Source organism: Argopecten irradians, chromosome 2 (genome assembly GCF_041381155.1).
Source record: "Argopecten irradians isolate NY chromosome 2, Ai_NY, whole genome shotgun sequence".
Classification (NCBI taxonomy): Eukaryota; Metazoa; Mollusca; class Bivalvia; order Pectinida; family Pectinidae; genus Argopecten; species Argopecten irradians.
This window is the reverse complement of record NC_091135.1, coordinates 40,191,459-40,217,845: the sequence shown is the minus strand read 5'-3', so window position 1 is coordinate 40,217,845 and position 26,387 is coordinate 40,191,459. Positions and strand designations below refer to the sequence as shown.

General features: G+C 33.5%; 2 protein-coding genes across 4 annotated transcripts in view; one reads left to right on the top strand and one right to left on the bottom strand.

Annotated features, from left to right (window-relative positions):
- Positions 1-15,795, bottom strand: part of LOC138315461 (nucleolar protein 9-like) — a 20,661-nt gene extending 4,866 nt beyond the window's left edge. Inside the window, exons 1-6 of one of the 2 annotated variants that reach the window (XM_069256505.1) lie at positions 15,547-15,795; positions 3,270-3,704; positions 2,543-2,653; positions 1,841-1,985; positions 1,179-1,368; positions 155-283 (exon numbers count right to left, since the gene is read on the bottom strand). In XM_069256505.1, the coding sequence (XP_069112606.1) occupies positions 155-283; positions 1,179-1,368; positions 1,841-1,985; positions 2,543-2,653; positions 3,270-3,546 (852 nt within the window). In that variant the 5' untranslated portion in view covers positions 3,547-3,704; positions 15,547-15,795. Of the gene's footprint in view, positions 1-154; positions 284-1,178; positions 1,369-1,840; positions 1,986-2,542; positions 2,654-3,269; positions 3,705-7,437; positions 7,629-15,546 lie in introns of those variants that run through there. The other variant, XM_069256504.1, reaches the window with a different exon arrangement.
- LOC138315460 (mitochondrial inner membrane m-AAA protease component AFG3L2-like) lies at positions 7,828-26,387 on the top strand. Of its 2 annotated transcripts, none has more exons than XM_069256502.1 (18): positions 7,828-8,013; positions 12,405-12,549; positions 13,281-13,479; positions 14,068-14,203; positions 14,589-14,651; positions 16,464-16,597; positions 16,910-16,979; positions 17,665-17,804; positions 18,237-18,477; positions 18,977-19,130; positions 19,515-19,644; positions 19,834-19,931; positions 20,453-20,563; positions 20,988-21,103; positions 21,507-21,587; positions 21,992-22,111; positions 23,231-23,416; positions 24,759-26,387. In XM_069256502.1, exons 1-18 carry the CDS (start codon positions 7,930-7,932, stop codon positions 24,972-24,974), a joined length of 2,424 nt encoding a protein of 807 aa, XP_069112603.1. In that variant the 5' UTR covers positions 7,828-7,929; the 3' UTR covers positions 24,975-26,387. The 2 variants fall into 2 exon arrangements, with proteins under 2 accessions (XP_069112603.1, XP_069112602.1); XM_069256501.1 differs by having other exon boundaries at positions 13,278-13,479.

Sequence of the window (26,387 nt, the reverse complement as noted above, 5' to 3'; positions counted from 1 at the left end):
TGTTGAGGGTTGGACATTCATAAATTACCCTGAGAAATTATTTTGTCCCCCACAAAAGAAAAGAATGATATAGTAGTGTCAAAATAAGCAATTATCACCTCGACCTGAACATTGGTCCGTTGACCGAGGTGGGAGAAGACAAACCGGTACTCACCCTGACTAGTTTCTCCTGTCTACATCCTAACCTAAGACAGGTTTCAGCCATCCTAGTAACAACACCCAGGTGATTGAGAGCCAGTAGATCCTCTATAAGTACACTCAGCTCCTCAAACATCTCCTCAAACTGTAACAAAACAAGGACTGTTTCAGTATTCTATAACAGCGTTAATAGGAACTCTACCAAAAAATGTTTTTGAGTATAAACTTTTTTCTTTGTGGTTGAAATAGAAATACAAATGAAATAAGACATTTTGTATACATAATGTATCCTCTGTCATAATTTGGACTTTAGGATCAATGATATTGATTAACTATACTTATAAAACAACTATATGGGGTCATGGTGGCAAGCAGTTCGAATAAGATATCCCAAAATATAACAAGCCTTCCACCTCTGGGCTATGAGTTTGAATCCTATGTGGAACAGTTACCAGGTACTGTCTGCAGGTCAGTGATTTTTATCTGGGCTTTCAACCACCTCCTAAACCTAGCAGATCCTTAACTGACCCTTACTGTTTAACTAATCAAACCATAGTACAGTAAACCTGTCTATAAAGAACATATCCAATAACTTAACTTTGTGCAATTTACAATATAATCAACCTTTGTATAAAGGACACCTGTCTATAAAGAACATATAGAATAACTTCACTTGGTGCAATTTACAATATAATTAACCTTTGTATAAAGGACAACTGTCTACAAAGGACATATCCAATAACTTCACTTGGTGCAATTTACAATAAAATCAACCTTTGTATAAAAGGACACCTGTCTTGAAAGGACATATTCAATAATCAATAACTTTACTTGATGCAATTTACAATATAAGTAACCTTCGTATAAAGGACACCTGTCTATAAAGGACATATCCAATAACTTCACTTGGTGAAATTTACAATATAATAAACCTTTGTATAAAGGATACCTGTCTATAAAGGACATTATTGTTCTGTCCCTTTGGAGTCCTTTTGGTGTCCTTTATATACAGGTTTAACTGTATTACTAGAAATTCTTACAAGTTCCTTCTCCTTGACGTTAGTCAGTAGTTTCTGTAGGATGAAGTTACTGACAGGATGGAGAGCGTAGTGAATCAGTTTTCCTTTGAACACTTTCTTGTAGATATCTCTGTAAACTTCTTCAGACCCAACACTGAGAATCTGCTCCACCAAGAAAGAACCAATCTCATTTGTTGCTATTTGGGGTAGACTGGAATATAAATAATAAATAATCAATTCGCTAAATTTTGATTTCTTGTTTTAATTAAAATTGCTAATAACTTAAGTTAAAGATGCTCCATCGCTGACAAATGGTATATTTGCATTAACAAAAACAGGAGCAGACAATTTGGTATTTTTCTTCAGTTACAAAAGTTACTTATGTTACACCATTACCACCATTGAAAAGTTTAAGATTCTAATCTTACTTCAAGTTAAAAATATTAAAAATAATTAATCCCGAAAAAATTCCGTGACACTATATCCTATATGGAATGAAGTACTGATTGTGCATGTACCAAAGACAAAATAAATTATTTTATATTTTTTTTTGTGTTAATTAGACATATATATACACGATTAATCACAAATTATTGTTCAAATGATAAATAACATTTATGCTCTGTCGGCGGTGGGGCATCTTTAACAATGTCCATTGTAAAATCAAATACTGCTTTGAATACCTTGCATCCTCCTCCATTTGTGTACAGAGCTCTGAAATCTTCAGCACTTTATACAAGTACTTCTGGCCCTTTTCTTTGTCCTTCTGATGATAAACCAGCAATAGAGTCTGTATCACAGGATTAATGGTGGGGGAACACAGACATTCTGAAGAAGATTCAAAGTCAAAATGTTAGCAAAATACCCAAAATTGAATATGTAGCCTTGTTTAAAGTCAAGTGTTTTTGTAAACACTTTTACAATGTTGTCTAATTTGGTAATTTTGGTTTCTTTTGTTAATGAAATCCATCTCAACTGTGGTGGTTGAGTGGTTTTAAGTGTCCTTGGACACATTATCACTAACCCTTTACCTCTGGGTAACAAGTTAAAATCCTATGTGGGGGCAGTAACTGATTATAATTACTGTTGGTCAGCATTTTTTCTCTGGGTACTCCAGCTTTCCTCCTTATCCTTGTAACATGGCATGTCCTTAAATGACTCTGACTTTTAATGTGACGTAAAAGAAAAGCTCAAAACTAGGCAGAGATGGAGGGCAAGTGCTATTACTGGTATGTAGAAGTAAGAATAATAGATCTGAGGTTAGTTTGATAATTTAGCTGAGACATGACAGTTATTTTGATGAATTTCACAATGTATTTTTCCCCCAATTCCATTAAAGATTTCTTTGGTTTCTTGTCCAAACAACTGAAACAACTTTAGCTTACCTTTAAAGTCATCCATTTCAAATATTTGCTTTGTTAATTTTTTCAGCATTTTTGGGAATAAGTGTGGTGGATCAAACTTTTCAAACTTTTGAAACACATTTTGCTGATTATCTGAAAAAGAAATATCTTAAAGGGTTTTATTTCAATAACTTTCCATCAGAGACCAAAGTAACCATAAACTACATTTAAAGATGCTCCACCACTGACAAATGGTATTTTTTCACTATCAAAAACAGGAGCAGACGATTTAGTATTTTTCTTCAGTCACAAAAGTTACTTACTTTACACTATTACCTTCACTGAAAATTTTGAGCTTCTAATTTTACTTTAAGTTAAAAATATAAAAAATAATGAATTGCATCCCAAAAAAAATCTGTGGCACTATATCCTATATGGAATGAAGTACTGATTGTGCATGCACAAAAGGCAAAATAAGATATTTATTTTATTTTTTGTGATAATTAGACATATACATACACAATTAAACACCAACTATTGTTCAAATGATGAATATCATTTATACTTTGTCGGCGGTGGAGCATCTTTAACATTTTAAATTTTGTGTTCTTTTCATTATACAATTCCAAGTGAGACTTCAAACTACACAAGATGTATACCATTAAAATAATCAAATATTTAGTAAAATACCATTGTCATTACCAACTTAATGAAGAATGAAAATTCTTTTCAATTTACATAAAATGTATTTTGTTATAATGAATTTAACCTCTTCTTTGGTTCCTAGACAACCGACTTCTGATGACTTGTTCATCAACAGTAACACCTGCCAAAATCTGTATAATCACTCGCACAATATGAGAACTATATCCATCTAAACAGCTTGCTAAGTTATCCTTAATGTAACAGCACAAGTCCAAAAACAAATCTTCAACTGACAGATTCTCTTCTGTTTCCCCATCATCTTTCATTTTAGTTTGCAGACACCTCGGCACTTGAGTAAGGGTGTTCTGTAACACATGGCTGGCAAAACGGTCAGTTAACATTTCTGACCAGTCTGCTTTATAAATCTGTAAAAGAGTTCTGATATGGCTTGCTTCACTGAGTGCAATTAGTCTCTCAAATATACGGCTGGTACTAGCCAGGTGACACACTTTCAAACCATCCTCTTTCAGCTGACCAAATACATTACTCAGGAAAATATCTGCAAAATCAAAGGTTGGAAAATATTAACAAAATATTCATTTTCATCAGCCATTAAAGGCCCATTACCTTTCCGGAGCAAAATATAAAGGTTTCTTAAAAACATTATTAACATCAGAAAATGCATACCGATGACCTAAAATAAGGTTACGACACCAAACATATGCAAGATTTCATGCGTAATATATGAAAACAGTGGCGAGTTAATTCGCTGTTTTGCCGTCTGGCGCAGTGATAGTCAACTACCGCGCGGTATTTAGGACGACGGCAGGAAACATAATACGACCCGCGTTATGAAAATAAACATTTTATTTATTTTAATCAAATCGTTCAGAAGGTGATTATGAAGTAGTATTAACGGTAAGTTAATAATTTTTAAGACTCTACAAAATTATCGATCTAGTTTTACATTCCCATTTTAAAAATTACAAGCCGTTTCGGAAAGGTAGTGGGCCTTTAATATTCATTGGCTTTGAAAAAGTAAAAATAAATATTAATGCTTACATATTATAATGATTACAAAATTTACGTTGTATATTAAACATATTTCACATAGAAGCACATCTAGAAAGTACATATAATTATGCAAGTCTAAGGATTGTTTTTTACTGTTGTGTTAAATGCTGAAAACATTTATATGACACTTAGTTCATTGGACTCCAAGCTCTTTATAACTTCTTTTTTTTAAAAAGAAATTAGTTTATACATTTGATAATCATGGATGATCGAAATTTTTACTTAAAACGAAACAAACCTATATAATCTAATAATAATATAAGAATATGTTTTATGGGGTCACACTTAATAACGACAACAAACGACAACAAACGACAAGAAACGACAACAAACGACAACACGTTAAATACAAGGAAAAGTTAGTGACAACACAGGATATGTTATTCAGTACATTAAAATGAATATTTCTAACAAGTTTTATGAAGATTGGAGCAAAAATGAAGGAATTAGAGCGATTTGAATATTCTGAAATCGGCCGCTGGTCAACGATAGATCGAGTGACAAGAGGTTTGCCGTGACGGTATACCGACAACACATTGTAACATCGAAAATGTTTTGAAAACCTAACGACAACAGAAGATATGTTTTTTGTCATACTATAATGCATCTATGTACAAAATTTCATTAAGATTGGAATAAAAATGAAGACTTTATACCTGTTTTAATGTTACGAGATCGGCGACTGGTCAGGTTTACTACCGACAACAGATCGACGACTCACACACACCTGTACACGCGTGTGTACGAGTGCATAGAGTCTCGATACTGTTTGTCTAAACCATTGTTGTGTAAACATCATTATAGTCGGTGTAGAACTCAATACACGAATATGTTTCCAGACCCTACGAACGGACGTGGTTCTACTCAGGGTCCTTTATATGTTGGTGTAGCTAATCTATTTAGTTTTTTTTGTGTGTATTTTTAGCTGCGTAAATATTTTTTTTATATTAATTCACTATTTTATTTACGCGGTAACTTTTACTTTATTTAATACGTTTTATTTGAAAGATTAAGTTTTAATATCTTGAATCCCGTCCTGCGGGCACACAAGATTTCGCTTGCGTATCGTAAGTTTTAATTTCGGGAAGCTTACAAATGTTACGTTTATTTAACACTTTTTATTACTGAACTTACATATTTCATTTATTGATTGATTTTTACTGACACATACATACGTGTAATTCATTTGAAAAGTATTAGAAGGTAAACGAATTTTAACTGTTACAACATCTTGAATCCCGTCCTGCGGGCACACAAGATTTCGGAAACATATCGTAAAATGTCCAACTGATTATTTCGCAAACGTATCGTTTAAAGTCTAACTGTTTAAGAGAAACACAATCCTTAAATATCTTGAATCCCGTCCTGTGGGCACACAAGATTTCGCTAAGACATTTTTTCTGTTTAGACGGACCGGTCCGTGCGATTCTGTTCGATTTCCACGCACACGTTTTCGCGTTCCATTAGTGGAAGATATAAGTTCCTTTTACTGCTTCACAAGTTTCAAAAACTTGTGCACTTTCCGTTATCTTTTCTACAACGGGCAGTTCTCTCCAAAATACTGAACTTATTTTTAAATGTTGCGCATGCGGAGTTATTTCGTACTCTCCTATTCCTTGAAGCGATCTGCGCACGTGGTTGTACTGCGTGTTTTGTATGTGCTCTAATCGTTTTATCAAATCTGGAACTTTCTAATTTTTCCTGTCACCAACAAGCTTTATGATGTCATTCATTGATTCGCAATTGTTGTTTTTCCAGCCTTTGGGTATATGGGGGCATCGTACTCGGGCCTCAACCACCCTGCGCCGGATAGTTGGTAAAGTTTTTTCAAACCAATATGTACCCATACGTTCACCATACATATCGTCGTTTTTGCTTGATACTGAATCAAATTCTTTGATAGTATCCGAATTGATCAGTCCATCCTCGCCAAAGATAGACGACATTATCGGCGCTTTTTCTTTGTCGTTCATTCATGCTCTCGAAAATATACGCAAATATTTTATACAAAAATGTACAATAAAAAAATAAACATATAATAGTGTATTTCTTAAGATAACATATGGGAAGTATATATAAACACCATATGTTTACATAACAATAAATACAATCGCGAACTGAAATCACACTGATAATATACACACGTGTGTGCGGTGTGTGCTTCTTCTATGTATACTGTATGCAAGCCGTCGGTCTACTGAGAATTTCAATGATCATTACTCATTCAAATCTTCATCAATATACATTACACTTGGCATGAATTACTTTCTTTAGATATAGGTTACATATATTATTATTTGCGGTAACATTACTGCGTAATTTCGTAAAATATTTTGTGTTGTCGGTCGGATTTAGATCTGTACATAAGCTTGGCTTACACACATGTATACACTCTGCGTCTCTTCATATTTGAAATCGTCATTTTTACTCCAATCTTAATGAAATTTTGTACAGATATGCATTATGGTATGACAAACAACATATCTTATGTTGTCGTTAGGTTTTTGTAATATTTTTAATGCTATGATGTGTTGTCGGTAATACTGAACATACACACTCACGATATAAACCTGACCAGTCGCCGATCTCGTAACATTAAAACAGGTATAAAGTCTTCATTTTTATTCCAATCTTAATGAAATTTTGTACATAGATGCATTATAGTATGACAAAAAACATATCATCTGTTGTCTTTAGGTTTTCAAAACATTTTCGATGTTACAATGTGTTGTCGGTATACCGTCACGGCAAACCTCTTGTCACTCGATCTATCGTTGACCAGCGGCCGATTTCAGAATATTCAAATCACTCTAATTCCTTCATTTTTGCTCCAATCTTCATAAAACTTGGTAGAAATATTCATTTTAATGTACTGAATAACATATCCTGTGTTGTCACTAACTTTTCCTTGTATTTAACGTGTTGTCGTTTGTTGTCGTTTCTTGTCGTTTGTTGTCGTTATTAAGTGTGACCGGTTTTATGCTTTATATGTCTGATATCTGGTTATACAGTTTGGTAGACTAGTATTTAGACAGACAGTTTATCGGTTTATGCCACTACTTCACGGATACAATTATTTACTATAGTTATCTCAATAAGGTGAGTTTCAAACATTTCTTAAACTTGACACAAATCATGTAAATAATGACAACATGCACAAGACAAGTTTTCAAATTATGTATCTCACAGTCTCGACTCTCATTCAGCAGAACATATACCTCTATCTTCACTTGAGAAAAATTCTTCATCTAGAGTTTCAGATACCCTTTTATAGTAGTTGATTACTTCGTCTGGTAATCTGTCTGCTTTTTTACCATCATGTGACTTATCTCTTCCTTTCTTATGCTTAAATTTCGACATTATGAAAGTTGTACGGCAGAGCAAAACAAACACACGTGTTTTCGTTTTTGACCGGAAGTGAATTTTAGTGAATACGAAAATGACACTATTGATGAGCGTGCGTAATTTTGGCCATAAAGATGGCTTTATATTTTTAAAATTGTATATGAAAAATAGTTATTTGTCTGTCTTATAAATATTGACATAATACATTAATAAAGTGTCGAAATAATCGCGATGGATTCTTGGGAGTACGAAAATTACGCTTGTGCACTTCCGGTTAAACATTTAAGGTTGCAAAATAGCAATGTTATGCAAGGAGTGAGACTGATGCAAGAAGAAAATAACCTTGTGGATTAAGGCACCAAACAATGGCTCATCGGTTTACCGCTTTAGGTTTAAAAGGCCAGTTTAATCTGAAAAGGTTGCTCTCGAAACGACATGCAAACACAGAAGTATGTCATATTTCTATGTGACAAAGCAACTTGAGAGTGTTACTGTTTTTACGATCAGCTGTTTACATGAATCTGGATCATATAGATAGATCACCCCTTCATCATAATTATAATATTGTATTGATTTTCCCATAAACACATGTAAGAAGCAAGTCAAAGGAGTCTTGTCATAATTTACACACATATAGTGCTAATAGTGAACATAAATCTTGACTTCATATTCTGATCATGTAAATAGTATTATTTATTAATATGAAATAATGTATTTACTAAAAATATATATTTACAGGTTTGATGACTTATGATCATCATGCTTTATTCGCTGTCATCTGCTGTCCAGTACTATATATATATATATAGTCTGTCTTAGATTGTTTGTAAACTTTTCATTTGAACATACAACTTCTTAACCAAACAGCGGCTTGGGCACTAATATTCACAATTTGGTATTTAGTCTGCTGGAATGAAGGACAGGCTACCAAGTTTGTTTAAACGAATAACTTTGATCATGATCTTGATTCAAGCTTGGGTCACAAGTGGTGAAATAGGCAAAATTCTTTTCGATATTAAAGTATACTGATAGTATAGGCCTCCACTAGAGACCTGATATATGGGGACTAGTATGCTAGGATATGAAGGGCGGTATCAGGACATCTCGGCACTTGGAGACCTCGGCACTTGGGGTTGGAGTCACTTCGGCACTTTTCCGAGGTCACCTCGGCACTTTTTCAGATATCTCGGCACTTGTCGGTACAATGATAATAACGATAACTGAGTTTGACATTTTGTCAACAATATACATCATTAGTATATATCTTCATGCCATCGGGAGAAGGAAAAGATAGTTTAGTTTTCCATTTTCATTAAAAATGTATTTTTAGTTTCGCTAGAACATGATGTAACCGGACACGTTCAAAACTTTTAGAGTAATTTACTTTTCCAAATCACAACAAACAACAAATTTACATATGCTTATATTTTCAATAACCATATTTTCTTTTCTTCACACATGGGCATTCACTAAAACTCGGTAAATTAACTAGGATTTATCAACAAAATTAATACAGACGTAACTAGACACCAAATTTTCATTGGATCTCTTAGTTCAGTATGCCACCGAAGTAAACATGTTCACAGATTATTTTCAGAATTTCTATTTCGAAAATATATGCAAAGGAAACGGTTGATCAATGTTTTCAGATTTTTTATGTCTTCCGTTACATCTCTTGATAATCTGTATTTTCAGTCAAAAGAAAAAATGCTTTAGAGACAATAAATAGGGACAAAAGTAACATAAACACAAATGCATCTTCAAAGGAACAACGGAACTTTTTATTTTGTACAATTTAGGATCAAAACAAACGATATGTTAAGCAAATATACACATTTCATATTGATTTTTAAAATATTTGTAATATTTGGTTTATGTTGCATGGCGAACGTGGACACAAAAAAAAATCTCATATATATGTTGACATTACGGAGAAAATGTAACTTATTTCATTGATTTTTGTATTATATTAGATGCTTTACGTATGAAATATCTGCTGAAGTCACACACAAACACAAGATGTTAGTATTACACTGAAATTTACTATTCCTCCATTTTTATTTGAATTAAAAACAGACGTAACAGAAAATTAATGACTAAAAAAACGGCTCATATCCGCTTCTGTATACATGTTGACAGAATACGAACATAAATGGTAAAAATTAAGATTGATTACAATTTGTGGCACTTGTTTATTTTGAGTTACACAAATATATGTAAATACATGTACAAGAATATTGAATAATTCTTATTTTCTCTAAAATTCTAGGCGACGTTGTTTCATAAACACATACGTACCGTGGACTGGTACAATAATAATGTAGTTAAGTTTTCTCTGTTCATAATTCACTACGTTCAGAATGTACTTCTGTTTAGAAAACTCCCGAGTGTGTCAATTTACGATATTTATATAGGTCTATAAAAATATACATTTAGCAACCAAAATGCATGTTATCAATTCGCTTTCTCATACGATAATTATTTCATGTTTATATAAAGATCGTCAGTTATCTCTCATATCATACAATAATTGCGGCAAATTAAATCTTTTTAAACTAGCTGCCAGTGTTTAATGGTAAAAGATGCATGGAATGTATTATGCTGTCGACAGACTTTTGAAACGTGTAGTAACTTAAAAAATATTGTCTAAATCGCGATCCCGTAAGAGAATACAAAATGCTTCAATTTCTTAATTTCTCTAATATTCCTAACTGGAATTTTTGCAGCATATTGATCATCGTATCGCTTTAAGTTTATCACGTTTATACCAACAACAAGATTAAAGCGCAGTGTATTTGACACAGACACATACAATTTTATGTAATAAATCTTTTAACGAAGTATGGCTTTTGCGAGACGGTCGCCGTGACCGGGTATAATTGACAAGCACGCGACGACAGAGGCCCCGCCCCTGCCATATCATTGGCTACTAGCCTCGGTGTTCCAATCTGTGCTCCAGACGAATACGCTCAGATTTATTTGTTACCAAACGGAAGCATATGATATGCAATATGTTGCTATAAAGAAATATTTAGTTATATTTTGCAATCAGAAATGAATACCATCTACTTAATTTGATGTATACTCCGTATGAACGGAGTAAATAATGAACATCGAACTTTAATTAAATTGCTGTAAAACCTTGCGTGCGAAATTGGAAATTAAAGCTCAGATATGTCACTGTCCGATGCACGTTCATGTCCTGATCAGTTCTGCCGGAACAAATCGTTGTTGAATAACCTAAATGGAATTTGCATTTGGGTTACAAATTTCCAATTTTTAGTTTATGATGAAATTTGTTACAGGGAAAGAAAATCATATTTAAATAAGGTTGTACAACCGTCTATATCTTCAATATGTTGTATCCAGTATTTTCAAATATAAATAGACTATTAGGTAACTGTACATGTGAATTACCGGTAATATATTACGATGTTGAATTGACCAAATTACTAAAAGTAACACTTGTTGGAACACCGATTAAATGCGGCATATGGCACTGGAAAATTATACTCTAGTACTAAGCATGTAAGCAAACGATAAATTAGAAATTTGTAGGTAAAGTTCAATCCAAGACAAAACTATCGGCACAAAATTGCCGACAACGAAAACAGCCAGATTCAGTACGTAAAAAATCTGACACGTACTTTATTCATTGCACTGTTTTCTTGTCCAGACCATGTTTTTTTTTTTTTTTTTTTTTTTCAAAACTTCACAGTTGGTCTCGGTAAGCTTTAGTCAACATTTTATACAAAGAGAGAGCGTGGTAATTTTCTGTTAAATGTTTGTATTTACAAAAAAAAAAAAAAATAAATAAAAAATAAAACCTGAAAAATGACGTAAATTGGGCCTTTAACACGGTTGAAATCAATTCTTTACATTTGCTTTTAATTGTAAAATCAAATTTCCTAATATTTTACTATATTTCATGCATTTTGACATCTTATAATTAAAGTTGCTTGAAAGTAATTATTGGAACTCTTACACTATATACTGTATATATATCTTTTTTAATCCTGATCATCACTTTAAACATGGAGGGCCAACCATCCCTGATCCACAGTCTGTTTCATCATATAATGTTTTAAAGTACATATTTGATAATGCAATAGAATATATTTAATTAAATAATATGTTTTAAACAGATTATTGATATTTTTTTTCCAAATTTTCATATACATGTGCATTCCAAAATCTATACCCAATTCATGTATTTAAATAAAATGTCTCTTATTATTGAAATGTGACCTATATTTGTTTTAATCTGGTGTATTGTACTTTTATGTACAAGCTTGCCACACCCTATATAACAACTTTTTAACAACTTTAAACGATCGTCACTGCTGTGCATCTGACACAAACAAAGTCTCATAAATTCGTAGAAAATTATAGGAAGGAAAGTCAATATTTCTCATACAGCGATAGACTTTATTAAACAAAAGACTTAAGTGTCGAATTCTCTTCAAAAAGTGCCGAACATTCCAAATGCCGAAAATAAAAGTGCCGAGATTACCTAGTGCCGAATATCAAAGTGCCGAGGTGACCAAGTGCCGAGGTCTCCACGTGCCGAGACGACATTGTATAAGTTAGTTCAAATAAATGACCTTCATTTCATTCAAACTCATAGGGGTCTTGTCAAATTGCCAATAACTATTTATAAGAGGCCTAGAGATGTCATTACAGTTGACCTGTAACATGCTATATATAGCTAGGATGATTTGGTTATTTGTACCAAAATTTTGTTAAAATGACCAACATGATTATTGCATACATGTATATGTTTGATGGTAAAAGCTTTTTATCATTATAATCAATAGTATTCGTTCTTGTTTTCATATAGGTCAAAAGAGAATTAGCACTGCTGACCAAAGTTTTTCAATCAAGAGAATTGGATTTACTAATGCGGCATGTCAGCTCAACTGTTCCAAGGGCAATGGCCAAGATTCCAAAGGACTTTGAAAAACCTGAACGAAAAATAAAAAATGGTACTGTATATATATATTATCATTATTTGATTCAGCTCAAAGTTGGAGGCAGGTTATATTATGAGACACTATGTACGGTAACCAAATAATAATTTACTGGTACTATTACCCAGAATGACCAAACTGTACATGATATGAATCAGTTGATTATAGTATGTACTATTCTGTCTTTGCATATAACAGAGTTACATCCTTTGCTGGTAGATATCCATTGTGATGATCATGATATTAATATTTTGTTAGTGAATTCGAAGCTCACATCGTTTTTTCTGAAAAGCATGGTGTTCCGCTCGCAAACAAGTGATGTCACAATCAATAGTACCTTTCCACAAAGACAGATAACTCTGTAATATGCAAATGCGAAATATAATTCAAGAACAGAAATATTTACAAGGGGTGGTGTTTTTTTTCGCGATAACTAGTTATTTCATATATATATATATACATGTATACAAAATATTACTTGTTAGGTTGGGGATTTTTGCATTCAAGCAATCATGCAACCTTTGCATAATTAGCGGAAATTTAACCCTTGTGTAAATGTTCATGTTTATATATTTATAGTACGGTATATGTATTAAGAAATGCATTCCATTCTACTTACATTTTATGTCACCACCCAAACTTGAATGGCTCAATTTGATGAAGACTGGAATTCTGTTGTTCCTTACAATCAATAAATTACACTTACCGTAAGTTATGAGTATTATTTACCATTTTCCATTCAGAAGCTGTGGGGAAGAGTGTTGAGCAAGAAGAAAGTGAGGAAAGTAAAGATTACAAACAATTTATGGAACACATGCAGAAAAAATTGAAAGATTATCAAATGGCTTTTGAAAGATATAAGAAACAGTCTCAAAAGCCAGGAGAGTCTGGAAATACTGGTCCATCTGGTGATTCAGGAAAGGGATCGCGAGGCCCTCCACCAGTGTAAGTTTTATAGCTTTTTGAAAAGGTGCCTCTTAACAGGAGAGACTGATTGAAATTATTCAACTACTTTAAGCATATTAAACAAAATTTATGTCTTGTGATTTTATGGTAAACATTTAACTAAAGCAAATCTTATTGTCATTGTGTCAATAACCATGTGATTAAGAGCATTCTAAATTTGCAGGATAAATTTGATATTCGTTGTTTTAATGACTGATGGGAATTATTAAAGTACTTTAAGCACATTAAACAAAATTCATATATTAAATTATAGAAATGATTGACATTTTACCTACTATGATCCTGACCATTAAAAGGACATCAAACAAAAATAAACCAAGCCACACACCCTGAACGTTATAGGGATCAAATGTATTAAAACTCATAAACTTCTTCTCAATTACCAATAGGACAATGTCTATGTTGGCCTGTTACCTTGTTATAAAAAGATAAACACAGACATCAACAAAAAATGTTAATAAAATTTTATGTATGAGGTTATAGTATATACATTTTACTAATTATAAGCTTTTAATTTTAAAGCATATTTTATCAATTGCATTATTATATGACTGATTTTTCATACAGAGAATTTGGATCAGCAATAGCAGCGGTCATTGCCAGTGTGCTTTTTACCATTGTTTTACTAGAGTCTATCAATAAATCTATGGACAAAGAAATAACATTCAAAGAATTTGTCAACAATTACCTCAAAACTGGAATGGTGAGTGTAACTGATTTGAAGCACAAGTATCTGTACTGTAAACCAACTTATTTTTGTGTGCCATTAATTTTGCATATATCGCGGGAAATAAGAATTACTACGTATACAGAATTAAAATAACTTCAATTATAATTTGACTGTGAAAATGTCATTGGGCATGAAAATGTGATATAAGTTGGTTTATATTGCCAGTCAGTAAGCTGAATTATGACAAAACTAAACCGAAAATTCATAGAGAGGATTAAAGTGGTTCTGTTTGAACTGTTACAAAGTCTTATTTATCAGGCTGATGTAATACATATGTCATTCCATTCAGAATTAAGTTATATATTTATATATATACAAATGTAATAAGAGAAATATTCTATGTTATTTAAATTTTCAGGTGGAGAAGCTGGAGGTACACAACACAAGCAGTGTGGAGTTGCATCTGAAGCCCTGGGCTAGTGTATGTATAACCAAACTATATCATTAGATCTTTAATGGTTAATAGATTCTCCCTCTATTTTCTTATTTTTCACCGGCTTTAGCTGTGGGAGATTTCTCTGTCATCCCCTAGGGTATGACAGATTGCATGGGCTAACCTTTTGAACCTGAAGACAATTATGTGGCGTTTTTAATATTGACATGCAGACGATGGACCCATGTTCAAGTAGAGGTGAAAATGCTTCTTTTTAGATTATTATCTCTTCTATTTCTTTTGTAAATGGGAGAAAAAAATCATTCCCTACCTATGAGGATGTGACAACAAAATCACAACCCTTGGGGTAATTCCTGAATGTCCAACCATCAGCAAGCCTCGGGTTGGACGCTCATGAATTACACTTTGGGTTGTGATTTCGTTGTCACACCCTCTAGATAGGGAAAGATTCTATTAATCTTTCACCACCTCTAGGGTGAGACAGGAGAATCTCAACCCGAGGAGTAAGATTCTTAAGTTGTCGAGGCTTTGCTTACTAAGTAGCTGACCCCACAGTGTCACTCATGAACACACTTCATGTTAATGTACACATAACAAATATGTACAATACATATATGTAACAACATCTAACCTGGATATAATATAGGTAATATGCCATGTATCTTTATCAGTTTATGTAATTTGCATAGTTTTGTCAAATATCTTGTTTCCCCCTAGGCAGTACACAATCTACACATAAGAGTCTAGTACACACAGAGAAATATCTGAATTCCACACTGTCTGACTGCAAGTTATGTACAGACTGTTAATCTACTGAATTTCTTGAAATATTACAGAGAATGATTGAGAATAATTAGGTTCAGACATGGATTGTTTGTAAGATTAAGGTTATGAAAGCTTAAAGATAATCAAGATATCTTACCGTGACCGTTTTGTGGTCTTCCTAATGAATATCAGTTGATTTGTTGTGGCGTTTGTTATGATTGTTGCTCGGCCATAGGTAGCGAGTTGACCATCTATAACACTTCAGATCCCCGTTTTCTATGCAATAAATCATTCTCTCGTCTTCCTGTGTGTTTCAGCAATCAATCTTCTTGTTTAAATGACCTAAATCATTATCAAATGCCTCTACACAGCATAATAATAACATTGCACACACTCGTCTGGTCGTGGCATCGATAGTGACCGCCATAACCGGAAGTACGTACCGTTGTCGCAAAACGAAATATATTTTCTTAAATTCATGTTTCCTACATGTAATTTAACTAACTCATCAATAATATAGTTTACTTATCAAATCAGATAAATTATAACGTGTGTTTTTGGATTTATTTTGCGAAAAAATTATACAACACTCGTGTTGGTTTACGATGCGCGCGCACATTCAAAATCGGCCGAGCCAACAACCTTAAGAATCTTAACATGAGGGTTGAGATTTCCTGTCTGAATGATTCCTTTTCTCTTATCCTGTACACCACTTTGTATTTTGCATGCAAAGATCTTGCATAGCTTGTCTTTACCTAGGGTGAGATAGAAATCTCACACCAGTAAAATTGCAGATATTCCTATCTTGAGTAAGAGAGAAGTCAAACCTGTCTATAAAGATCACTCAATTTGCAAGGGAAAACGAAACAATACCTTTACAATCAAGTGATCGTTAAATATACTGGTCAAGTTGTGTTGAAATTGGTAATTTTGGACCAAAGAAAGAGGGCTTATGAAGCAGATGGTGTTTATACAGAGGTGGTCTTTGCAATCAAGCTAAGCCATAATTGAAAATAATTAGAGGTTAAATGTTTTTTCTTAATGGAATATTACATTTGTTTTTCCGATTACCAGGTTAAGGAAAAGGTGATATTTAAAATTGGTAGTGTAGAGATATTTGAAGAGGCATTGAAAGCTGCACAAGAGGAAATGGGGATAGACAAGAAGGACTATTTGGATGTGACTTACACACAGGACTCGGAAATCAAGTATGAATCAGTACTTTGTAGCAATGTCAAGAAAGTTTGAATATGATTTGACCCTGATAATTCGATTTCACTTAGAAATACAACATCTAGTAAGCAGACCCCAAAGTGAAGTTTGCAGTCTGCAAATTTCCAGCCTTTTGTATTTGGCTGTTAAGTCATTGCCAGCACATTTGATGTCACGACTATTTAGACTCTCGCTTCTTCTTTTAAACATTAAGAAAAAATACTTGTAACACTGTACTTACTGAGAAGAGTTTGTCTTAAATATAAAATACTTTTGTTCTTGATATACTTGTTGATTTCCATTTTTAGCCCTCTGTCTGTTCTATTTGATGTGGTTATATTCGGAGCACTGATAGGCTTCATCCTCACAAATATTATGGTAGGTAAACTTGATACGATGGTGTATGCTCTAGTGTTCAATTAACACATATGTTCGCTTCATGTACTATTCTGTATTTGTATATTGCAGTTACCTGCCCTTGTGAGTTGGTATTGATTGTAACACTATGTGTTTGCAAGTGTAATGTCATAATTTTCAGAGAAAACAATATGAATTTCACTCACAAAATAATGACATCACAATAGATACCTACTCTCAAGGGATGTAACTATGTCAAATATACAAAGACTGAATATTCTCATATAAATGTAAAATCAAATTGCGACTTTGTAGCTATAGCAGATCTGAAGGACTACTCAGTGTGTGCTACTTCAGTACTACTATATATAGTGTTATGTGTCTAAACCGGGTGTCACCGTGACCAGCATATTTGATCAGTTCATCCAGGTTTTAGGGTTATAAGGTTTTAATTACTATAAATTAAGAAGGAACATTTTATGCAATTACGCCCAAGTAAACAGATTCATATTAGACAAGGGCTGGTTTTGACAAGTAACCTGGTATATAGTATTAACATATTATGATAACATTGTGCAAAATCTAAAATCTAATTAAAAATTAATACTAATAGTGTCCTTGGATTTGCTGGACATAAGATGTGTTTTGATTTTAAAGAAGATAAATAGCAATTAATTTCTTTATATAATATAATTTCATGCTAAAGGGAATGTCAGGACGAGGCCCTGCAGGTTTACGCAGCAAAATGCCTGGTGGAAAAGGTGGCATGCCAGGAGGATTTTTCGGAGTTGGCAAATCAACGGCAAGGATCTTCCAGCCAAATTCAAATATTGCTGTCAAGTTTAGGTTTGTGCTATATTTTTAGATTTATGAGAGACAAAAGTCTTAACTGACCTTTTCATATTCCTCTATTATCCATCATTATGTGTTGTCCTCTGTATGTCGCATCTCAATTAACTATTTACATTTACGATTTCTTCTCCAAACTGCACAATTACCAATTTTATAGAGATATTTCATATAAGCATGCTAAAGATTAGTCAGACTTGTGAATTATATGGTCCCCGCCTTCAGGGACCTGTGAGGCAAGGCCAAAAAATGGTTAAAAATGAAGCAACGTGTTTCAATTTAATGTCTAAATCAAATTTAAAAAAGAAAATTTTGTGAGAAATTATCAAAGTTATTCAAAATGATAAACTTCAATTATGACAATAGATTCTCTCTGTCTGCCCAACTCTAGCTTAATGGACACAATCTTTGATTTATTTCTGTACACAGAGATGTAGCAGGTTGTGAAGAAGCCAAACTAGAAATCATGGAATTTGTAAACTTTCTAAAGAATAAGGAACAGTACCTCAAACTTGGTGCTAAAATCCCCAAGGGAGCCATGCTGACAGGTCCTCCAGGGACCGGTAAAACTCTTCTGGCTAAGGCTACTGCCGGGGAAGCAAGTGTCCCCTTTATCTCAGTGTCTGGATCTGAGTTTCTGGAGATGTTCGTTGGAGTTGGTCCTGCTCGGGTAATGCATTAATTCTGTTCTTATAAAACATTTCAGTTCTACTATATTGTACACCAACTTATTTTCGCTGTAACTTTATTTGGTATTTTTCTGCCAATTGACTTATACATGACAATTTAATTTTGTGATCTAGACTCTTATGATTCTATTTTACTTGAGTATTTGAATCAATTTTGCAGCGATTTATTTACATGATTTCCTATTGCCTGTGAAAAACACAAAAATTGATCACACGAAAAAATGTTTTTTTTACAGTATTTTGATAATTTTGTTCCCTCACTTTTATTATTGCTGTACAGAAATACTGTAAAGCACTCTTGATCAAGTTAGACTGAATGGAGAAATTCCAACTATATATTCAACTGTTCAAAAAGTGACAAATTCTTGCTGTAGCTGTACTGTGCATGGTTTTGACCTGCATAAATTTTAGAGTAGCTCCATCTATTATCGTCAATAATTTTCCTATTTCTTTTCTGATGAAGAAGACTTAATTTCACAGGTTCGAGATATGTTCAAGGAAGCAAGACAAAACGCCCCATGTATACTGTTCATTGATGAAATAGATGCAGTTGGTAAAAAACGTGGCGGATCTAGGGTTATGGGAAATACAGAGCAGGAAAATACACTGAACCAGTTCCTTGTAGAACTTGATGGTAAGAGTCATCAAAGATTTCTGTTAATAATTGATTAAATAAACATAATAAAAGTTGTTCATGCATTTATATTTATGATGCATAAAAACTTTTGTTTAAATTTTTAGGCAACAAACCAACAAGAAAATGATGATATAATGAAACTTTGATCAAAACTCATACATGATTAAACAAAAATAGTCTATTGCAAAGTTGTAGACTTGGTTGAAGACACCTGAATTAGTTCTTGGATGTTTTAAGAAGTTGCTCACTGAATGGTAAAACGTTGTTAATTATAAAATCCAGCATCTTGATGATTATATCACCAGTTACAGAAAAAAGGCATTCATTATTATGAGGTATCATTAATTTTAAAAACAATCTGGATGTAATGTCTAATTTCAGGTTTCAGTTCACATTCTGGAGTGGTGGTGTTGGCTGCCACGAATAGAATTGATGTCCTAGATCCTGCGTTGTTACGAGCCGGAAGATTTGACCGACAAATCTACATACCTCTACCAGACATAAAAGGAAGGTAAGTCCAAGCTCTACAGATCTCATCGACAAAAGAAACATGTTCAAGCTTATATTGAAAACCCCCTTAACCTTTTAGTCGAGTTTTACAAAGCGTGGACAGATTACTGATTATAGTGTTGATTGACTACATTTATATATTCATGTAACTGCTTCTTTCTTAAATTATAAGTTTTTAATTTATTTTCAGAGCAAACATTTTTAAGGTCCACCTTGGAAGTATAAAGACAGACCTTGACAAAGACAAAATCGCTAAAAAATTGGCAGCACTTACTCCTGGGTTTTCTGGTAAGTATTTCTATGTGAGGCTTAATATGTTATTCTCTCACTAGCAGTAGCAATATCCTCAAATTTCAAAGAGTTTTCATGTTTCTGAGTCATTATTTCTTGATTTGTTATTTGTTTCTTTGTGTCACACATTAATGAAAGCAACATAATTTGTACCTATAAACAATAGATACCTACACACAAAGATAGGAAATTCAGGATTATAAAAATATTGAATGTGTTGGGATTATCTTAATAGTCTTCTTGTATATTTAGCTGTCTTGATAAGGATCACTAAAATTGAGTTATGCATGGATGTTTATGTTAAAAATTGTTTATGAACTGTTATTCATCTTTTGATATCAAAAACAATTTAGTTCTTCTTACAGTCTGTAAACTTAAAGGAAATTGTTACATGCGTAAATTACTATTACATGTACTTATCTTTGATTAGGTTGAATAAGTTATACACAATTTTGAACATTCTCTAAAGTTATAAGTATGACTATTGGATTATTTTCATATGTTTGTATATTTTGTAGGTGCTGATATCGCCAATGTATGTAATGAATCTGCCCTCATTGCCGCTCGTGATCTCAACGATGCTGTCCATGCGTCCCATTTTGAGCAAGCCATTGAACGTGTAATTGGAGGTATGATAAAACCCGTTCTTCATATTCAACTCATCTGTTGAAAGCAAAATGAGTTTTAAAATTTGCTATTATGCAACAGTCTTCATTTAAACTGCTCTTCTATCTTGTCAGGTGTCAATTTTTCTTTTTAAACTACATATACTTCTCATAAACCAAGAGTGCCAAAGTAATTTCGAAATGTCATATTCTGAGATGAAATGCTGGTTAATTTGTTCAACTGCATGGTCATGACCTTCATTCAAATCTATAGGGTTCATATAGAGCTAAAATTGAAAACTTCAAATGACTTCTTTATAACCTAAAACCCTTGATATGATATTAAGACTCTAGTTGATCACAGCATAACAATTAATTACACAGCTTCACACTACATGAAAGACATCGTTTTGGAAAAAAATATGACGGTACTTGTTTTGTGCTGCAGGATTGGAGAAAAAAACACAGGTGTTACAACCACACGAGAAGAAGATTGTAGCTTATCATGAGGCTGGCCATGCTATTGCTGGCTGGTTCTTAGAGCATGGTGACCCTCTGTTAAAGGTATGAACTGATACACACACCAGACTGAGGTGTTCCTGGAGCGGCAACCCGCAAAGTGTTCAGGGTTAAATCATATAACCTCAGGGGAAGATCTGAGACTAATTAAGGTCTCAAGAAGATGTGTAGAGTATAAAGTTTTGTTGTGTTCTTTGGAAAGAGGATTCCCCTGTATATTGATAACTAGTCATCAGTTACTACAATCAGCCTTATCTGCAAACACAGAGATCATTGTGCCATGTCTGGTACCAAATATTACTTATACTGATAGTTTTTAAATTACTTGTAATAACTGAACTGATGATCATTTTTCAGATGAAGTATGATTTTCGTCAGGATTATAATACTGTCCCTGCATTTCATTTGTTGATATCCTACATTTTGTATGTCATCTTTTCTTCTCAAGGTGTCCATCATTCCTCGTGGTAAAGGTCTGGGATATGCTCAATACTTGCCCAAAGAAAATTATCTCATGACTCAGGAACAGGTAAATTTTGAGGGATTAGATGTTATCTTTCATGTTTTATGTGTTTTGAGCTTTGAAGTTATTGCTAATAATTATTATTCTCTTATGTTTTCCACTGAAATATCACAAATACCCTTTGTCAGTTATCTTTTGTCTTTTTGCATTCAGGTGCACTTGAAGGATATTCTGATTCATTGTTAACTGTTTTTTTCAGCAAGGTCTGTTTGTCATTGATATGTTAATCTAAATAGAAGGGGAAATAACATTTTGTATAATAATTGAGATTTTTGATTTTCATCCTTTCATTGTAGGTTCCCCAAGGAGCTTAATTGTTAGCAAATTATTAAGGTTGAGAAAATATTATTAAAGCAATAAAGATTGATAATTACTGATTGACATATAAACATTGTGAATTTCTGTTTCAGATAATAGACAAGATGTGTACATTGCTTGGTGGAAGAGTTTCAGAGAAAATCTTCTTTGGCAAGGTGACGTCTGGTGCCCAGGATGATTTACAGAAAGTAACCAAAATGGCCTATGCTCAAGTAAGATTATGTCATATACAGAGAATTTCTTCTTATTTGCGTACTAGGTTGTTTTCAAGAAAAAAAAATATTCAAGTAGTCAATGTATTCATATATGGTTGGAGATGGAATTTTGCACTCTCCTTTGATCCCTACATATGTGTGAATACGTAGGCAAAAATCCATCATTTTATTCACTAGATAAATTTCTAGTTACTCTGTATGATTACCTATTTGTAGATTACCTTGTTGGGTATGAGGGATAATTCTGTATGATTACCTATTTGTAGTTTACTTAATTTGGTATGAGGGACAACTCTGTATGATTACCTATTTGTAGATTACCTTGTTGGGAATGAGTGATAACTCTGTATGATTACCTATTTGTAGATTACTTTGTTGGATATGAGGGATAACTCTGTATGATTACCTATTTGTAGATTACTTTGTTGGGAATGAGTGATAATTCTGTATGATTACCTATTTGTAGATTACTTTGTTGGGTATGAGGGATAATTCTGTATGATTACCTATTTGTAGTTTACTTTGTTTGGTATGAGGGACAACTCTGTATGATTACCTATTTGTAGATTACCTTGTTGGGAATGAGTGATAACTCTGTATGATTACCTATTTGTAGATTACTTTGTTGGATATGAGGGATAACTCTGTATGATTACCTATTTGTAGATTACTTTGTTGGGTATGAGGGATAATTCTGTATGATTACCTATTTGTAGATTACTTTGTTGGATATGAGGGATAACTCTGTATGATTACCTATTTGTAGATTACTTTGTTGGGTATGAGGGATAATTCTGTATGATTACCTATTTGTAGATTACTTTGTTGGGAATGAGGGATAACTCTGTATGCTTACCTATTTGTAGATTACCTTGTTTGGTATGAGGGATAACTCTGTATGATTACCTATTTGTAGATTACCTTGTTGGAAATGAGGGATAATTCTGTATGATTACCTATTTGTAGATAACCTTGTTGGGTATGAGGGATAACTTGGTATGATTATCTATTTGTAGATAACTTTGTTGGCTATGAGGGATAATTCTGTATGATTACCTATTTGTAGATTACTTTGTTGGGTATGAGGAATATCTCTGTATTATTACCTATTTGTAGATTACCTTGATGGGTATGAGCGATAAGATAGGACAGCTTGGCTATCCTCAGCAAGAGGGAGCATTCCACAAAAGCTATGGTGAAGAGACTGCCGAGCTTATTGATGAAGAAGTCAGGAACCTTGTGGCCAGATGCTACGAACGGACTATCGACTTATTAACAGAGAAAAAGGATCTTATAGAGAAGGTTTGTTGCATTTGTGGTAGACATTTCACAGGGAGATAATAAAGGATTTCACTCTTATTTAATTATATTTTTCTGTATACAGTATGAACACACTTACAACACATTCATGGTGAGAATGTAATAATTATACCCCTCGCAGCGAAATTAAGGGGGGTATACTGGAATCGGGTTGTCTGTCTGTTCATTATCTGTCTGTAGACACAACTCCTCCTAAACTACTTGACAGATTTTGTTAAAATTTCGTACACAGAACCCTGACATACTGTAAAGGGGAGATGAGTAAACTATATAGGGTTTTGCAATGTCCCTTGTAAATGGAGTTTTTTAAAAAGTGCAGCCGGGGATATTAGTCAGCCACTCAGGCAACAGTTCTAGTTTTCATTCCCATTAAGGTTCCTCGAAGATGTCTGTAACAAGTGTATAACAAAGATTACTTATACTGAAGTTATTTTGTTGGTCCCCAGAGGTCCATTTTATTTAACCATGGTTTACTGGATTGCTTGATGATATGACTTTCAAATAGGATAGGGATGTGGCAACAAAATCACTACCCATGGAGTGTTATAAAATAAATACTGAGGTATCTAACTTAAGGCTTGCCAGAGGTAGTACTTTAAAGTATTCCCCAGATGATTTCATTGTCATACCTTCAGGGATCATCCTAATCCCACATTCAAAAGAAAAAGATGGGATATTATAGTCATAGAAGAAGCTTATTCACAATGATATCATTAAGGATTCATCAACTGCATATCAATATTGGTGAGATTACTGGTAATTAAAAAGTTTAACTTTTAGGTTGACAATGGAATCTCTCACTGCTAAAACAGGTTATAATGAGAAATTCAAGATGACGGAGGAAAATAACTGCTTTTGAACGATTTGGTTTTTCAAAATTTCACCTTTATTACTCAATAAATGCAATAAAACATGAATGCTCATTTAAAATCAATTTATATATTTTATATGTACATGTACTTAATTTGTAAATACTCTTACTTTAAGCAATTTGGATGGAGCAATTTAATATGGGGGTTTTCAGATACCAAAATGACATGAGTGAAGTATGATTTACCGTTGATTAGTCCCACCTCCCAGTGTGTAATCACAAAAAATCACGTCAAAATATGATGTCATAATCAATGGGAGGTAGGACTCATCGACAAAATCATACTTAAATTATCCATGCTTTGGTGCCATATGATCTTGAAATTGAAGTTTTGTCAAATATGTCCTTAGCATTTTGCTAATAGTAAGTTCACAATTTTTAATCAATATATACTTAATTTCCCCTATCTGTAAAAATTGAAATTGAAAGTTTTATTATAATTACTGCTTACAGGTGGCCAAAGTGTTGCTAGAAAAGGAGAAAATAGACAAGACCGACCTAGAAGCAGTTCTAGGAAAGAGGCCATTTGCCGAGAAATCAACATATGAGGAATTTGTAGAAGGTACCGGTTCAATGGAGGAAGATGTTACATTACCAAAGGGTCTGGAAAACTGGAACACACCACGCGAAACGAAATTCACATCAGATTCAGACAAACTTTATACATGATAAGACAAATAGAGACTGAGAAAAAAATTGTTTGTTTGAAATATCATAAAATTCAAAACGGCATTTAAAATATATAATGAAGGGGGATTGAATAGCTTACTTTGTATGGGATGAAATCCTATATCACAAGTGCTAGACTGGTGATAACTCGGTATTGAACTGGGGCCAGAATAGTTAGAGTGGAAAGTTACTATTTATGAATTTTTTAAGGGCTAAATACCAGTGGTGCTTATGATAACAGAGTGGTTTGGTGGTGATTCTTGATGACCTTGTGTTAGACTCAAATTAAATACTTTTAGATAATGGATCTTATGGTATTGCTAAATCTAAGGCCAACTAGCTGGATGCCAGAAGACTAAAAGGATATTGTGTTTTACAATCATGACTATTTTGATCTGGGTACTCTGGTAGCTGTATCTGTATAGGTATCATCGATACTCCAGGGGTTACTATCACTGTTGTTATATCCACCCCTGGACTATCTCATAGTAAAACTGGAGGCAGCAGAACAGGTAATTTTGTCCTTTGATGTACATCAAAAGAATTGTATAACAGTACACTGTGGTTGGCTGTGGCTTTGAAGTTTGGTATCGCTCTAACTGTAGTCTCCAAAGGAAGTCTTTGCAAGCCAGTTTTACTATGACATAGTCCAGGGGTGGATTTAATGTCCGTTATAGTAACCCCTGGAGTATAGAGGATGCTGTATAGGAATCCTGCATTTTTTCCTACAATAGTTTTACCTAGTTAACACTCTAATCCAGCCAACACTCTACATTTTGACAACCTGACAGAGGGGTATCTGGAAATGCCGAAGTTTCCATTTGCCCTGACTCAAAATTTAGACATTTTGATAAATATCTAGTCGTCTAGTGTAGGGGTCAGTACTGTTATATGCCTATCTTAATGTCCGAGTTGGTGTCATAGTGGTCATGAGCTAATCAGCATCCTACATATATATACGATCTGTTACCCAGGTCAGGAGGGGTGTTTACTCATTTCTAATCGAAAAGGAGGCTTATTTCATAGTATTATTGAAACTATGTCGGTAATATAGAGCTCTGATATATTGCAATTAACCATTAAAGCAAACTCTGTCAGTAAAATCATTGAATATATGAACTAATGATTTCTAGACTAAAACCATTTGCACTTCAATGAAACAATGATTTCTAGGACAACAGTTCCCACTTTCATGAACTAATGATTGTGATGCTACCATTCCCACTTTCTGAAGATTGTGCCAACTTGTAGCTATATACAGGACATTATTGGATGGTTTTTGTAAATGAGTAAATGTTGTATTAGAATGTGTGTGTGGATGTTCCATTGTCTCCGAGTGATGACAGAATCTACTGTGATAGACTTGTATGTACCAGGTGTCTACTGTGAATAAAAGGTTATGTAAGTCTTCAA

What these genes read in the sequence shown, in the direction of transcription:
- LOC138315460 (XM_069256501.1), top strand. Translation starts at nt 7,930, where the DNA reads ATGGCTCATCGGTTTACCGCTTTAGGTTTAAAAGGCCAGTTTAATCTG. An exon ending in TCATCCTCACAAATATTATG is followed by an intron (nt 16,980 to 17,664) that starts GTAGGTAAACTT and finishes TTCATGCTAAAG; the next exon opens with GGAATGTCAGGACGAGGCCC. An exon ending in CCAAAATGGCCTATGCTCAA is followed by an intron (nt 22,112 to 23,230) that starts GTAAGATTATGT and finishes ACCTATTTGTAG; the next exon opens with ATTACCTTGATGGGTATGAG.